The sequence below is a fragment of the Amblyomma americanum genome, chromosome 7 (genome assembly GCF_052857255.1).
Source record: "Amblyomma americanum isolate KBUSLIRL-KWMA chromosome 7, ASM5285725v1, whole genome shotgun sequence".
Taxonomy (NCBI): Eukaryota; Metazoa; Arthropoda; class Arachnida; order Ixodida; family Ixodidae; genus Amblyomma; species Amblyomma americanum.
In genome coordinates this window covers 53,672,548-53,689,736 of record NC_135503.1, presented here as the reverse complement: position 1 = coordinate 53,689,736, position 17,189 = coordinate 53,672,548, and the positions used below count along the sequence as shown (strand labels likewise).

General features: G+C 47.1%; 1 protein-coding gene across 3 annotated transcripts in view; it reads left to right on the top strand.

Annotated features, from left to right (window-relative positions):
* Positions 1–6,870: 6,870 nt before the first annotated feature.
* LOC144097112 (uncharacterized) overlaps positions 6,871–17,189 on the top strand; it is a 25,351-nt gene continuing 15,032 nt past the window's right edge. For all 3 annotated transcript variants that reach the window (XM_077629897.1, XM_077629895.1, XM_077629896.1), the window contains exons 1-3: positions 6,871–7,100; positions 12,401–12,576; positions 16,965–17,053. In XM_077629897.1, coding sequence (XP_077486023.1) covers positions 6,981–7,100; positions 12,401–12,576; positions 16,965–17,053 — 385 coding nt within the window. In that variant the 5' untranslated portion in view covers positions 6,871–6,980. The remainder of the gene's footprint in view (positions 7,101–12,400; positions 12,577–16,964; positions 17,054–17,189) is intronic.

The window sequence follows — 17,189 nt, the reverse complement described above, 5'->3', positions numbered from 1 at the left end:
GACCCATATAAATCAACGCCAACGCGGTCGGAAGGGCGAGGTGGACAAGATAGCGGCTGCAACTCGCCAGCAATACGGTTAGTGGGTGTCTTGCTGCGTTAGCAGTCCAGGAACTAGAGGACGCATTTCAAAACGAAATTGCACCTTCCGTGCCAGTAGTAGTGGAGGCGGAGGCGCGTGTAAGTCTTGAAAAGGTCCGCGTGACCGCATTGTAAGTCAGCGAAAAATATGAGCAGATATAGGTCCGGAGGTGTCGAGGAATGACGAGGAGCCATTTTCGTCTATCAGAATGATAATTACGGTGGCAAAGCAGGTTATTTGTGATCTTAAAATGTGAAGCTTGACGGCACAGCGCGCGGGATGGTGTAATCGCCGATGGGTCGGAGAAAAAGTCGAGAAGAGCACAAATCCAGGGATTCTTGCACAGTTCAGAAGGCAGGTCACTGATGGTGTGAGGCGCCGCAGGGGCTTCGATTTCGCAGAGGCTGGCAAGTTCGGCGGGGAGCGGGGAGCGAGATCAGGCGTCGACGTCCTGATGCTTACGGCACCTGCGGTAGACGACTCGGATGTCATATTCTTGAAGACGCAGCGCCCATCGCACCAGGCAGCCGGAAGGATCTTTCAGTGAAGAAAGCCAACAAAGGGCGTGATGATCCGTAACGACGTCGAAAGGACGGCCGTACACGTAAGGGCGAAACTTGCCTAAAGCCCACACAATGGCGAGGAACTCTTTTTCAGTCACACAGTAGTGAGACTCAGCCTTAGTAAGTGTGCGGCTGGCATAGGATATGACATATTCGTCGAATCCACATTTGCGCTGAGCGAGCACTGCACCGAGACCAATACTACAGGCATCTGTGTGAACTTCCGTCGGCGCCTCCGGGTCGAAATGGCGCAAGATGGGCGGTGCCGTGATCAGGAGTAAAACCAGTCAAAAGACGGGACACAGAGAAGAGACGAGACACACACACGGCGGCTGGACTAGCAACTGTGCTTATTAGAAGAAAACAGACTCACAGGAAAAGTGGCAAAGTTTGCGCAGCTTAGTTAACAACAATCTACATCTAAAGATAAGCTGTAATCTAACGCCGTTGCAAAAGGAAGCTAAGTTCCTTCTGCATGAGGTATATAGAAGGACTGCTGATACAATCATCTCCTTGAATACTCATTAGTATTACTCATTAGTATATACCCCTTCGCCTGGCCTAAACTCGCGGCTTTTTCCTTTTCTCGCATCTGCCGTGAGCTTATTTTTCTCACTTCTGTATTTCCACACCCTCATTCTGCATGCTTTCAGCATGAATCGTCTGTTCGAATTTTTTATCAGAGAAACAGTTCGCATGGCGCCGATTCTGTGAATGAATGAGGCGTCGTCCTGTATGAAAACAGAAAATTATCGATGCGCTGCTGTAAGCACCACCTTCGACCGGCTCTCTTATCTTCGAGGTGCAATTTCAAGATACCTCTCTTTGTGGTCTGCACAAGTCTTTCTACTGCACCTTTGGACTGAGGGTGATATGGTGATATGGTGGCGTGAAAATTGACTTTACCCCATTTTGCTCCAAGAAGTCTTGAAATGCACTGGATCTGAATTGTGGGCCGATGTCGGTCGCCACAACACCGGGTAGGCCATAATCTGCAGAACTGCTCCTTACCGCCTCCACCATGGCGAAGGCTGATGTGCCATGTATTAGTTTTATCTCGAGCCATTTTGAGTAGCGTCTACCAGCAGCAGGACCGATTTTCCTTCTACTTCCGCAAAATCCAAATGAACCCTTTTTCACGAGTTTGCAGCTATTGGCCAAGGTTGAATTGGTATTGACTGCGCAGAATTCCGCACAGTTTGACAGACCTCACATCTTCGTACTATGTTCTCTAGATGTGTGTCAAGATTTGGCCACCAAATCCAACTTCAGGCTTGCATTTTCATTTTCGTCACTCCTTGGTGGCTCTCATGCATTAAACACAGAACACTTGGCTTGAGGGCTGTCGGAATAACAACCCGCTTGTTTCACAACAAACAATCCTGCTCTATCGACAACTGATGCCAACGACTAAAATACGGGCGGTATTGCTCTCCTGTTTCTTGCCGCCAACCTCACCAAGTCATGCCGACTACTGCTCTCAAAACCTCATCCCTCTTGTTTCTTCAGCTACTTACTCGGCTGTGAAGGGAACCTCCAATAGTGACGAAAAAAATTTAATTTCCTGTTCGTCGCCAACCGTTGTTTCCAACGGGAGCCTTGATAAAACCGTCTGCATGGCCTACTTGGTGACCGACCTTTCTTGAACTTGACGGCATACTGATAAGAGGCCAAGAAATTTTTCCATCGCTGCACTTTTGCAATCGCTACTTGACTGCCGCGTCTCCTCGGATCGAACAACTGCTGTCAGGGGCTGCTGATCAATCACTATTTGGAACTGCCTACCGAGCAAATACTTGTGAAATTTTTTTATGCCAAATAATATGGCCAGAGCTTCGCGCTCAATTTGGGCATTGTTTCTTTCGGCCGCTGCAAGCGTGCGGGATGCGAAAGCGATGTGTCTCTCGTAGTGACCCTCAGTATGTGCGAGCACCGCTCTGAGGCCATATGCCGATGCGTCACACGTCAGGCGGAGCGGTTTGTTTCCGTCGTACAAAGCTAGCACTGACTCCTCACTTAGAAGCAACTTGCATTTCTGAAAGCTGCTCTCACACACTTTTGTGCGCTCCCACGGACAATCTTTTCTGATCAGCTTGTAGAGTGGTTTTAAGGTCGTTGCTGTTTGGGAGAGGAACCTAGCGTAAAAATTCAGCAGTCCTAGGAAAGCCTTCAGTTCGGAGACGCTAGTCGGGGTGGGAGCCCTCAATATGGCTTCCACTTTATTTCTAGTGGGATAAATACAGCCTGCGTCAATTTCGTGACCTAGGTAGCGGACGTGATGTTTCAGAAATTCACATTTATCGGAATTGGCACGTATGCCATGCTTCCGTAGTCTATATAGCACCTGTTCAGTACGTCTCAGGCACTCGTGTTTGGTCTTTCCTGTTATGAGGACATCATCGAGATAGCACACTGTGCCCTCCAAGCCAACCAATATCCGATCCATTACTGATTGGAAAATGGCAGGGGCGCTCGCGACATCAAACGGTAAACGTGTGAAGCGAAAAAGGTCGAGATATGTGTTTATCGTTAGCAACTCTTGCGAATGGCTAGCCATTTCAAGTTGCAAGTACGCCTTCGATAAATAAAGTACACTGAAACAAGCCCCCCCTGCCAATGACGCAAACACATCTTCCGGCAATGGAAGCGGGTAATGAGCTACCGTTATACAGGGGTTTAGGGACACATGGTAGCCGCCACATAGCTTGACGGCTTCTCTGTCACTCTTAAGAACTGCTACAACAGGCGTTGCCCATTGGCTTTCGCGTACCAGGTACAACACACCTGCCGCTTCCAATTCCTTCAACTCTTTTTGAATCTTATCTTTCACGGCGTACGGAACTGGTGTGGCTTTACAGAAAAGAGGTTGTGCTCCCTGCTTCAAAACAATAGAACCCTCGAACCCCTTTATGGTTCCAATTGGGCCCGCGAATACGTCCTTGCAGTTATCTAACAGCCCATCCTGTTTAATAATTGCATTCACTCTGAAGACCTGCGACCAGTTTAGGCGAATGTGCTTCAACCAGTCTCGGCCAAGCAATGCCGGTACCGTGCGTTCTTTTTCATTCGCACCTACCGCTAGCGGCAGTGTAAAAGAAGCGCCTCCATGAGTTACAGTTAAAGTGACACTGCCCTTCAATGGCACACTTGAGCCATTGTATGTCCGTAAGCGAAATGGCACACGCTGATATGGCAGATGTCCAAAATGTTTCACAAATTCATCTTACAGAATAATAGATACCGCTGAGCCTGTGCCTATTTCCATAGCAATGGTTCACCCGTTTACGTTCATCTCAACTTTGTACGGATGAATTCTTTCTCCTAGCGCGTGGAATTCTAAACTAGACATTTCTTCTCCAGTGAAATTGATTTGCCTTGTGGCACACATGCTAGCTAAATGCCCTGTCCGAGAACAACTGTAGCACCTTGCCTTGATGTGCCGACAGTCCAGCTGGTAATGGTGACCCCCACGACGAAAGCACGACGGTATCCTGTCCTTGTCAGCGGACACTTTCCTTGCATCCGCCGTCCCCCGTCGCCGATTGTGGCTGGTCGACCACCTAGTCCCTTCACTGTCGCCACGTCGCCACCTTACGTCTTCCTCCGGTTCTGGTGTCACGCTGGGTCCTGGTAGCATCTCTCTCGCATGGCTCTCAGCGGCTTTCATGGACTTGGCGATAACGCACGCTTTATCCCACGTTAGGCCCTTGTCGTCTTCAGCGGCCAGAAGCCTGCACCGAATAGCCTCGCTGCGCGCGCCCACGACAAGCTGGTCTCTGAGTGCCTCAGACAAAAACGTTCCAAACGAGCAGTTCGTCACCAATCGCTTCAATTCCACGATGAAGTCTTCAACTGTGTCCCGGGGTCCCTGTGTGCGTTTATGAAAGTTATAACGCTATGTGACTACCAACCGCTTCGGCGCGTAATGGTTCAAAAGCGCCTGTTTTATCTCTTGATACGTCTTCTTTTCGGGAACCTGCGGAAACATCAAGTTCCGCAAAGTGGCATATGCGCCATCCCTCAGTATAGTGATAAGCACGTCCGTTTTGCTTTGCTCGTCCAGCTTATTCACTCTCGCGAAAGCCGCGAACCGCTCAAGGTAGATATATCGATGTTACCTGTCGTGGTACGGAATTCCGACACGCTTCAGAACTGTTACAACAGGCGTTGGCCATTGGCTTTTGCGTACCGGGTACAACACACCTGCCGCTTATAATTCCTTCAACTCTTTTTCAACCTTATCTTTGAGGGCGTACGGCACTGGACTGACTTTACAGAATACAGGTTATGCTCCCTGCTTCAAAACGATAGAACCATCGAACTCCTTTATTGTTTCAAATGGGCCCGTGAATACGTCCTTGTACTTATCTAGCAGCCCATCCTGTCGACAGCTTGTCGGTACACACACAGAACACGAAGAACACGCCCCCCTACCAGGGCAGGCTATTTATATCATTGTGGTGGCGCTGAGAAACAGACGACCGTGGCCCCCTGCTGGTTATAATATGCAACAGAAAAAAGGCAGCGGCAAACAATGGTGGCTTAGAAAAGTAGGATACGGCGTGCAAATGACACTGGCATCGCGAACACAGTCACAGGAGAGAGGCCCAATCACGGAAGAACACGCTCAAATACCGGTATTGTCGGCGACAAAAGCTTTGGCAGAAACAGGGGCACCACAAATTTCAGTCTCTGGTCTGGGATTCGGCAACGTAGAGAGCGCTACTTTAGCTGAGCTCTGTCGATGACCGTGTTGTGGAGCGATAGAAATTCGCAGCCCAAGATTTTCGAATACGAACATGACGGCAGAACGATGAACTCGAGCAAATATAAAATGCCTTCTATGACTACTAGAGCAGTACACGCTGCTAACGGCTGGATGAGGTGCGCACTTGCAGTTCGTAACGACAGGCCAGAAAAAGGCGTCTTCACTTTCCTCAAAGATCGGCAAAGCGCTGCATCCATGACCGAAACCGCAGCACCGGTGTTGACAAGCGCCATAACATATACGCCCTCTACAAAAACTTCAATTAAATTAGCGGCAGACAAACGAGGCCTTTCAAATTTCGACGACTGCGCAGTTCTCGCCTCAGGAACTGCGGCAGCTAGTTTTCCTCTTGAGTGGTCGAGGGATGCCGTCGCATCGGAGAGATGGAGCGACGACGCAGAGAAGGCGAACGGCGTCCAGAGAAAGCGGTGCGTTCAGGAGACAGAGAACGGCTTAGGCGCGGCTCAGCAGGAGGTGAGTACTGACGCTGGGACCAGTAACCGGAAACTTCAGGAGGTGTTCGTGAGATGTTCATGCGTCGACGGCAAAGTCGCGCCACATGACCTGGCAAGCCGCAGAAGTAGCAGAACGGGCGGTTGTCAGGCGTGCGCCAGGAGTTTCCCAGTAGAGCAAGCGGTCGAATATTATCAGGCGTGCCCCAGGAGGTTCGCAAGCGAGCAGGCGGTGAAATAAAAGCAACGGGCTCTTGAACGGCACCAGGAGGCGGAGCATAAGCAGGTGGTTGAAGCCGAGAAACAACGTCTACGTATGTCAGCGGGGCAGCGAGAGGTGTGGTTTGAGAGGCTTGCGGGAGAGAATCAGCGACCTGTTCTTGAATGATGTGCCACAGATTCGGAGTTAATTGTGCACCCAGCGCCTCGAACAAATGTAAGGGGGGGGGGAGGGGGGGGGGTTCTTCGCAGAAGTTTCTTAACGGGAGGAGAGCCAACAGCAGCCCTAGGTCAGCTAGTCCAGCCAGAAGCGTGAACCAGGTGATGGCCTTGCGGCTCGCACGTATGCCCGTCGTCTTCCTTACATTCTGAATAAAAAGACCCCACAGCAGAATCATCAAGCGCCCAATTTTCAGGCAAACAATAATGCTCCTGATAAAAAAAAGTACCGCTTCATGCATTTGTGAGCAGTTCGATCAGAGAAAAGTGTTTCTCTCGTCAGAAGTCATTCGTTAACTGCAAGACGGGAGCAGAAAATTCCACTAAAAGGTTTTTGAGCTCCACCGCCGCCTCTAGTACGATCGCATTCCAAACGCACTGTTATCCGTAGACATTCATCACAATATGTGCTCGGAAAATGAAATGCAGGAACCGTGATAATCGATCAGTTTAGCAATGGCAGCAAGGAAAATAATTGAATGCAGCTGAACTATTGTTATGTCCAATGCTCAAACGAAAGTTTCCAAGTTACATGCACAGCTTAGTTCGCTATTTAAAGCTTGGACTCAGCACTCCCTTGCGCAGCACTAGAACGGACGACGCTTCTCTTGCAGTCCCAACAAAATTTTAGGCATCTACCTCAACGAGCGGAACTTTTGTCACAAAGTTACCGACGTGATGCAGCGCTTATCAGAATTTTCATTATTATTCCTACTTTCCTTAGGTGGCCTCCTCAGCAATGGAGATGGAAATTTACGCGAAGAAACGAACTCTCTCATGGAGCTCGACATAAGAAAGGTAAGTCGTATTTAATTTACTCGCGTAGGCTCAAGGCAAACAATATACTGCGATTTTGTTGTGAAGTGTAATTTAGAGTCTTGGCAGAACTATTTATTTTTGAATCTTGCGTGAATCGATCAGCGTAGGCGAAGTGTTCACGCTTTTCAAACCGCCGTCGTGCTTTAAAAGGTTAGCACCTAAGGCTGGTGAGCCTAAAAAGGACAAATCGAATCCCAAACGTGCTGGCTACATGTGCGATTTTAGTGCACGCTTTAAAAAAAGAAACTAGACAAACCACGGAGTGCCTTTCGTTACGTGTCAAGTCGGCGCCTCCTTAGAACGCATTCAGTTATGACCCACCGCGGTCCCCACGCTCGGGTGATTACGGCAAACCGGAAGGATCACTGCCGTGCAATTTCACCTGGGGGGGGGGGGGGGGGGGGGGGCCCAGAAGAAACCTGCGCTGCCTGACGCTTCGCACTTCTCTAGAAACTCATGGGCCGGCGACATTTGCCTGACGGCGCGGCGGGGGAAAGAGGCCCATCCCTACGTGCCTGTCTCGCCCCTCGTCGTTGTCTTCACAACCCGTAAAGAGGGCGGGCGCTATTGTGCCCCCGAGCACGCCGCTTTCGGTTGTGGCAGCCTTGGCTGGGCTAACCTCCGTGCGTCAGGCTGGCGCCTTATGGGACGCGCTCGTCTCACCGCGACTTTTTTGGTGAACGTGATGTTACCCGCTGTCACCGGTGTTTTCTTGAAGGCACGGTGGGGTCGGGTCCAGATAACTTTTTTGGCTGGCATGCACAAAGCTACTGGGCCTCCCATTCATTCATTCATTCATTCATTCATTCATTCATTCATTCATTCATTCATTCATTCATTCATTCATTCATTCATTCATCTTTATTCGACATCGTTACAGAGGTCTGGAGCACAGACAAAAAGCTGAAGAAGACAGCTTGACGGGGTCTGTGCCCCTTAACAAATTATGTTCGTACGGACATGTATAAATGATAGTTGGCAACGTCAGTTGCAAATTTATTATTCAGAACATAAAGGGTCATGACTGAAAACGAAATGAATAATTTTCTTATTAATAACTGTGGACAAACTATTCACAATATACTAGTAAAAAACATTCTCGGTAATGATACAAGGTAGGTACAAGGATAATGGCCAAGTAAAACAAAGCACGACAGCAAGGAAGCACAGGTGGATGCAGGATAACAAAGCCAACAATCGGAACGTCACGAAAAACAATAGAAAGTGACACGTTCATGAAAGTTTTAAAAACAGTAGAAAAAGACGTACTCTTTCTACTGCGTTTTCTTTTAGCTTACAAATTTTTTTTCATATATTACGAATATTTAGTAGGGATGGTAATCTCACACGCAATGACTGAGTGCCGTAGTTGGTGCGCACTGATGGAATGTGCCGTATTTCATGATGACGTGCTCCATGAACATTATTATTTCTCATCAGGTTCGATAATGTTGCAATGATATCATTTCCTTGGTTTCTTGTTTTAAAGTATCAGACTCGACGGATTTTCAGATTACCAAAGAAGGGTTCTGTATGAGCATCATATGAGGAGTCGGAAATGACGCGCACTGCCTTTTTCTGCAGTAACCACAGCTTCTTCATGTTCGAGGCAGTGATAGTCCCCAAAATCAGATGACAATAGCTAATGTCCAAAAGAATGAGTGAGTTATAAATAACGAATTTTATTCTGGTCGGTAAAAACGAACGTAATTTGGTTATTACTCCAACTACTTCGGCAATTTTGTTAGCCACTATGTCGACATGTGAATTCCAAGACAAATGTTCCTCGAATAAGACCCCAAGACTTTTGTAGAAATGGACGATGTCAATGACTGATGCTCCGATCATTAGATTGTCAGTAATGGACACGTCATGATTTTTCGCCCTGCAGAGAATGGCTTTAGTTTTAGTAGTGTTGATTGTTAATGAGTTTACAGAGCTCCATTTGTGCAATTTTGACAATGTAAGGTTTGCCCGGTCCAATAAGCCCACCGGTGTATATGAAGTAAAAAATATAATATCATCGGCGTAAATAACAAATGTAGCTGAATCATCAATAGATGTTATGTCGTTATTATAAATATTAAAGAGCAATAAGCCAAGGATACTCCCTTGAGGCACCCCGCTGTTAATTTGCCAAATTCCAGATATGTGAGTATTAATGTGCACTCTTTGTTGGCGATACTGGAGAACTTTTCTTTACACTTAGGAATACCCCTCGAAATCCCTAGATTGCAAGTTTCTTTAGTAATGTAGTGTGATTTATGCGGCCGAAGGCCTTCCAGAAAGCAATAAATACAACTAGAGTTAATAATTTTTTTTCTTTTGCATGCAAAATGAGATCTTTTTGAGTTAGAAGTGCTAATTCAGTTGAAAGTCTCTTTCTAAATCCGAACTGAGATTTAGCTAGTATGTTACGCTTTTCACAAAATTCAGTCATTCTGTTGTTAATTAACTTTTCTAATCCATTTGAAAAACTGCAAGAATAGCAATCGGTCTGTAATTGGTTAGGCTATGTTTATCGCCGCCTTTGAAAAGAACGCTCACTTTTGCTATCTGCATACATTTAGGGAATATGCCACGTGCAAAGGAGAGGTTATACACATGCTCAAGGATGGGATTAAAAATGTCTATAATGTGTTTTACGGGGCGCATCTGTAAGTCATCCGAGTCGCATGATTTGCTGTTAGTTAGTTGGCTTTAAAAATGCGCTGTCACAAGTGGAATATCTAATGTTTTTTTAAGCTTCGTGAATCATGGGGATCAGTCACTAGGCTGGTGAAGAATACGTTGAATGCGTTAGCCATTAATGATCCTGATGTTGGTGTCCCATTTAACACCAAGCCTTATAGGTTCTGTGAATTTCGGCCACCGCGACCAAGAACCAAATTAAGTCTTCGCCATGCAACGTCACTACGTTTCATAACTTCAGTGTTAAAAAGGTTGTGAAGGTAATTTCTTTTGCTTTATCTTAAAAGTTTTTTCACTTTTTTTCTGAAAGCCTTAAAAGCGCGCAGGTCTTTAGGATTCTTTGTTTCAATAAAACGTTTCAAAAGAGCGTCCTTTTGTTTAATTAGTTTTAAAGAATGGTTTGTTATCCATGGTTTACGAGTCCTTTTATTGTTTGTTGCCTTGCGGCAAGAAGTTTTGTTACAAGCTAACTTAAATACTGACAGAAAAGTGTCGTAAGCAGTGTCCGGGTACGATTTGTTGTATACTTCTTCCTACCTAATTTAAGATATTTCATTGCGAAACTGTTCCAGAGTGTCGCGGATCGTGTAGCATGCCGTCGCTCAGCAGGTGTTGTCGGTCAGAACAGGAACGAAGCGGTCCGGAGACGGATTTAAGGTGACCAAAAGGGACAACTTTATGTACACTATTTACATTGTCATGGTAGCGTAAAAACTTGGTCAGAGACCGACCGGCGGAGCGGCCACTCTACTCGAGAGTCAGAACACACACTGCACTCCCTTCTTCTAGGAGTTTCTGTCGATGAGCCGGGTATCCTCCTCCCAGCCGGGACACCTAGGTCCTCCTCTCCCAGTCAGCTGCTCTGTAGCAGCATGTGCCAGCGCGCCCATGCAGCAATTCTGGGAAGGCGGGTTTGGCCCGGACGCGTCCCCAAAGTGTTCCCGCACCACAGGCCCGCAGGAAGGCCGAACGAGGCAATCAGGACAAAAAAGGGAGGGTCCGGCATATTTACTTCCGCGAACGACGGCGCCTCCCAGTCTCCGCCTGTGGGTCCGTCACGGCCACATCTGCCGTTGGTTAGGTCGTCCCAGCCCAAGAATCACAACAAGAGTAAATGGGTTGTGACCCTGATATGTAATGTCACGCATTGCCTGGAATGATGATTGTGTAATTTGTGGTCTATAATGAGATATATTGGCAAGTGATCGCTGATGTGGGCGCCAATGGCGCAAGAATGATGTTTCCCATTTTGTATATTTGTTAAAAATACATCTTATAATGTTTCAGTATCATCAGGAGTTCGAGTGTGCCTGTTAATGTTGTTAATACAGGTGTTGGCATCGAGTATTGTAATGAGGTATGATCGAGCTTTTGAGACATGAAGCATAATAATATTAATATTGCCTCCTAATACAAGGTTGTAATTGTTGTAGTTAACCCATTCCAAAAAAATTTCCAAAAATGAAAGAAAGTTTGGTGTATTGTCAGATGGTTGGCGGTACAGAACGGTGAAGATGTTTGTGGAAGAAATGACCGTAATGATTTCGAAATCTGGAGTTGTGTGTATTTTTCAATTATTTCTGTTGATATGGCCTTTTTTGTCATGAGCAGTACACCGCCTCCTCTACTAGAAAGACAGTTAAGATAATGGCTGTCATACTCTGACAACATAAAAACTTCATGTTCATATTTGTACCAAGTTTCAGAAAGCATGATAACATCAAAAGAAAAACCAAAGGAAGAAAGCAAAACGTACAGATCGTCCTCCTTATTGCGAGCAGATCGAGCATTAAGGCGAAAAAATGATGTGCAATTTTTAGTATTATTTGTCCGATGTAGTTTTGTTACGTAATATGGAGTTAACAAGCAGATAGGCATGACTGTCAAACATCAAAAGTGGCTGAGAGGCGTTTTTCAGTCTTATTGAATCTTTTCTAAGTCGTCGGCACAGGTTACACGAAGCACACGCGATGTATCCGTCTTCCTGGCAAGAATTTTTCCGTTTTTTGTCCACGCGTATTTTTACCCCTTATCCCTTTTCTCGAGCGACAGTCCTGCTGAGCAGTTCTTTCAGAGCCATACACAAGTGTTCATTGACATAGACCAGAGAGTCACCAGTGAACCCAAGGTCTTAATGGCTGACCGGATTCTTTCGGGCGTTCTAAAGGACAGCTTTGCACTTTCCACTTGTGCGAAATCCGTTTCATCCGTTTCCGACAAACCGTTGATCGCCAGTCACACGGTGGCTCCTTTCTCCCCATCGGCTTTCGGCGTTGTCCGACAATCTGGCGCCCACGTATGCCAGCCTGTTACCAGGCATCCTTCCTACCCAGGCAATTACTGCGACGGGCGCTGGTAATCAGAGCAAACGTTTTGATGAGATTAATGTAGTTTTAATGATTCTTTACAGGGACTTTCTAAATGAAAACTTATAAATGATCAGTTTTTCTTCGTATGTAACCAGACAAAAGAATCTTCCGTCCAAATATTTCAATATGTACCAAACTTTCCTCTTATGCTGCTTTAAGCAGTTCTCCAGTTCATGAAGAGGTATTTTTTGCTTGTAATGCTTCTTTTTTACTTTTTAGGCATTTGATACTTCAGATCTCGTGTGGCTCTACCAGCAAAACTACAACAACACATACAATGACTCAGGACCTCAAGGTATCGAGTACCATACTTACACTTGCCTTAGGAACAACAGGACATCGCTAACGGAAAAGCAGTACAATTTTACCCAAACAGTGAAAATCGATAATCGAGAGTAAGTAAGCAAAACTTTTCCATTCTACAGGACATTTGAAGGTCAAATATTACTTGAACTAAAGGAAGACAGCTGATTTGTTACTAGAATTTTATTCCGCTTAAGTGGAGACAAATTTCGGACCAAAGCTGCCATAATGTTCAGCTGAAGTCCCCAGCTTTGTTTTGCTTTTCATGAATGTACTATTTTTCAAGTAATCAGCCACCCTGGGGAAATTTTTCGCCCATTTAAAAAAAATGGCGGGTTCTTCAGTGATCTATCTCCTTTAGACGCCGCTCATTCCACCGCTTGCACACTCGGCCCTGCTTGCTGGTATGCAAACAGAGCAGTCGTTACATGTATGGAAGACCTGTGCTGAAGGAAAATAACGTACATACTTAATAGCTAACAGAAAGTGGCATTACGACTAATGTGATTTCGTAGAAATGGGGGCTAAGCAGCACGTACAACTTTGTCGAGTTACATAAAACAAAAAATACACCTAACTGAACTCTTGAAAGGATGACGGCACCGGCGAGGCACGGACTCTGTTAGGGTGTTTGTCGCAATGTTGGTTTGTTGCCTTCACAAAGAATTTTCTGCATCGACCAACGGCCAAAACGAAACCAATACATCAAATTATAACCACTTTTTGAGCACTTTAGCGCTTAGATTAAAAGATCAGTGTCCGTCGTCCTGCGCAATGCTGCATACAAAGCCAGCACGCTTCTGATTATCGCTGGCAGCAAGTGCCTGAGCAAGCTCTCGAGCAACTTTGACTTGACCGAACAAGAACTTTAGAATTCGGTCCATTTCCTTCGCCAACGCATCACATCGAACGTCAAAGACCAGCTGTGGTTTCGAAGAACTTTAGAACCTGTGAGCTCAAGTAGACAATGTAAGAGATTAGTGTTTAACAGATGTGCGGAAAAAATATCCGCGAATACTTCCCGCGATATTCGTTCGTCTCCCTGCCTTCAAGTGCACACGCTATCCCTTATCGGCTCTGCGCCTATTCCTTGTCCCTAACAAAGGCTGTTGTGAACCCATGTTAGGAATCGTTCACTATGGTTTATCGCAAATTGGGAGGATATGCAGTGAAATTCTCTTTATAAGCAGGGTGAAACGTCCACCGTTTAAAAATCAGTACCGTTTTGAGCTTAAACCCTCCCTGGGAAAATTCGTTCAAAAGACGTAAATCTATTACAAGAATCGTAGGCATCATCGGCAACTTCATATGCACGCGGACATAAACCGCACACTCTTGGTTTTGGTCAACTATGGGTTCATCTGGAACTAATTAGTGTGTAAAGATCAGTGTGATGCTCTCTGTAGCCGACCTAAATGGGCAAGACATCTTCCTCAAACAACGAGTATACCTGCCTTTTATTGAAGGCATCCTGAAGGCAGGCAAAGCTCGTCCGCCGATTGGCAACTGGGTTTACCAAAATGTGGGCGTGCAAGATGACTCATACTCTCGGCCAGATAAAGGCGTGTCGGTTGCACTAATACTGTCTGCTGGGTTGCCACAGATTAGTGATTGCCTCTAGGCCTGTAATCATATTTGCTTGCCACATAGCGCTAGACAGACACGGATGCTGGGAGACAAACGCAGCGGCGCCAGTCCTTTCTTCCCTGAGCTTCCTTTCTGCAATCCTAAGCCACGTTAGTTAAGAGGAGAAGTTAAAGTAGCAGAAGTGTCAGGGCTCGAGACCAATGGTTGGTTACAGCGCCGGAAATATTCACAGCACGTCAACGCTGTACTACCTTTGTTAGAGTAGCGAGCGTAAGTCGCCAATGCCTCCACATCGACAATAAACAAGCTTGTAGAAGATTTGGTGAGCTCCGATTTTGACCAGCTGGTCCTGAACGTGCGCTTGAAAGATACAGCAGATGCGCGGGCGGCTTTGCTAAAGGTGTTTTACCTACCGCGCGTTGACGATCTTCAAGAGGGTGACATAAAAGACAGACTCTGAACAAAAATGGAATATTTTCTACCTTCAGGACAAACGGCGGACATTGTCAGGCTCTCAAGAAGCGAATATACCTGAGCGCCCTCCCCACTTCCCTTCATTTACCGTCGAGCCTAAGATTTTTTTTCGTAAAGAGGGCGGAAACGCAAGTATGGGCCTTACTTCAGGCTTGAGTCGTAGCAGATTGCACTCTTCGTGGGGCCCACCAGTCTTGCTAGTAGCGAAACACTGCGGGAGTACCCGTCTCCTGGAGCGTTATTAGGACCAAAATAACGTGACTAGGGTGGATAGCTACCCTTTGCAAAAACTTCGCGAAAATCTAGCCTTTAAGGAAGGTGAAATTTTTCGCTGTGGTCGATAAGGTGTTGGATGGGTGCTCGGAGTCGCTCTAGACGGGACCACAGGACATTAACGACGCCCGCTACAACCACCGCCACCACCAGGACAGGACTGCCGACGAGTTAAAAGAGTTGGATGATGAGAGGAAGGTTAATAGAGGGTTTATTTACATTATTTACATAGTCAGAGATCAAATGTGAACTTCTCTCCGAAGAGAGGATCTTAAAGTAGGATCATAATAGAGAATGCAAATGGAGGATCCAAAAAAATTGAAGGACGCTTAAGCTTCGCCTTTAATAGTGGAACGTGACAGTGTGTTACAGCACTGCTAGGGAGTCCACGGAACGCCATCGCCCGTTCGGCGCGACGCCTTGCCCTTTAGACAAATCGCTCTGCTACGTACGGTGAAACGGACGCGCGGAGCGGCAAACCACGTTGAAGCGCTGCCAGGCGCGTTGCCGAAACGCGCGGGACTCAAGTCGCAGTCGTAGTTCGTCGGCGCATCGTTCTCGACAAAGCCGACGCCACGAACGCCAGCATAACTTCTGCGCCGAACGAACGGGCAGCAAGCCGCAAGCTTCGTGGTGAACGCGCTTTGAATGCGCGCTGCGTCGTTCGCCGCTCACCGCTTCATTCCTGCGTGCCGCCCCACTGCGCCTGAGCGAGACGAGTTGGAGGCGCTAGTGCTCCTGTATATGACCGCATACAGGAACACTAGGAGGCGCTGCCATCGCGCGCCTTCTGTTGGGACAGTTTCGTACATTGCGAGGAGTGTGAGGAGGAGAGATTTTTCGCGCGTCTCTGCGCCCGAACGATACGAGCGGGATGCGCTGCCATCGCACACTATCTGTTGGGGCAGTGGGGTACATTGCGAGGAGCAGTAGGAGGAGGAATGCGAGGAGGAGGATTTTTCGCTCACGACCAACGCCGCCGGCGCCGACACCGACGTTTCTGCGACACGTGCTCCTTAACGCTGTCGCGTTAAATTGGAGCATTATTCACTGCACTCGCCGTGCAGTTTTATAGAGTTCTTAGTCCCTAGATTCCCCAGGCTAAGGACGCCCTCGCCAGGGTGGGAGTGGCCTCAAACTTGCATCCTCGCGCACACAAACGGACACCTCCGCACACATGGACACGTCTCTGGCATACGTTGAGCCCGAAAGGGAGGGGGATTCGGTCGGGAACCCGCCGGGCTGGTAGGTGACGTCACCTGGTCCGCAAACTCTGGAGCGCCCTGTCGGGATATAATCCCAAACTGGTTGTGCCATTAGCGAAGCCGGCGAAGGTATCGGATGACGACCGCCATCCCGCCGCCGTATTTCCACGCTGATCTTCCTCTACCGGGACCGAGGCCGCATTAGTTCCACCAATTTAGTCACGACCATTGGGGATTAGCTGCCACTTGTTTACTGCGGCGGCATCTCCGCTCAGCCCGGACTCCTGCCGGGCGACGCTCTTCGGGGTACGCGGGTCGGGAACGTGGGAGCGATCCTTGTCTCGTGGCTCGGGACCATCCCGAAGAAGCTTAGCGTTGGCTTCCAGCAGGTAAGAGTTGCTGTCTCCGTAGCTAATGATGAGACCCGCTGGCAGCGATGTAAACAAATTCGAGTTCGTATTGGAAAATAGACATGAGCGCTAAAGCCAATATGAAGACAGCTTTCAACACACCCTTTGGGCACTGTAAATGAAACAGCATGCCGATGGGACTGGCTAAATGGCGCTTTCGTGTGGCAAAGAACCGCTAACGTGATAGTCACCGGCCTACTAGGATTGAAATGAAATTAAAGAATGAACAATGAAGAACATATATTGCTACAATTGAAACTGCTGATATTAAATAATTATCCAAAAAAGGGATGATGAAAAAATGCAGTGTGCTTCGGTACTTGCGCTGTATGAAAGTTGCTAAAGGAAAGCAAGGCTAAATTTTGATATGGGAGCATTAGGCGGCTGTGCTATGCCTTTTAAAGCGGTCATTGTGATAGTGCACATCTTGCCGCTTAGTCACTTGTGGGGCACCAGTAAGGCTTGCCGCGGTTTTCACTGAGATGATACAATTGCTCAAAATTATTGCTGTCATGGTGCTGTGTTTTTCAGGGAAGTTTACCAATATTCTGGAAATTTTGTCTTCAACGCAACCAAAGCGGAAAATCCACCAGATTCCTTGTTAATATATGAATACCCAGGTGAGTTATGCAACACTAGCGCGTGAAAAAAAGGTTTGGCTTATGCATTATGGGGTTGAACGTCCCAATGCTGCTCAGGCTATGAGGCACGACGTAGTGAAGGGTTGCGGATACTGAAATGTATCATTTACGCAAG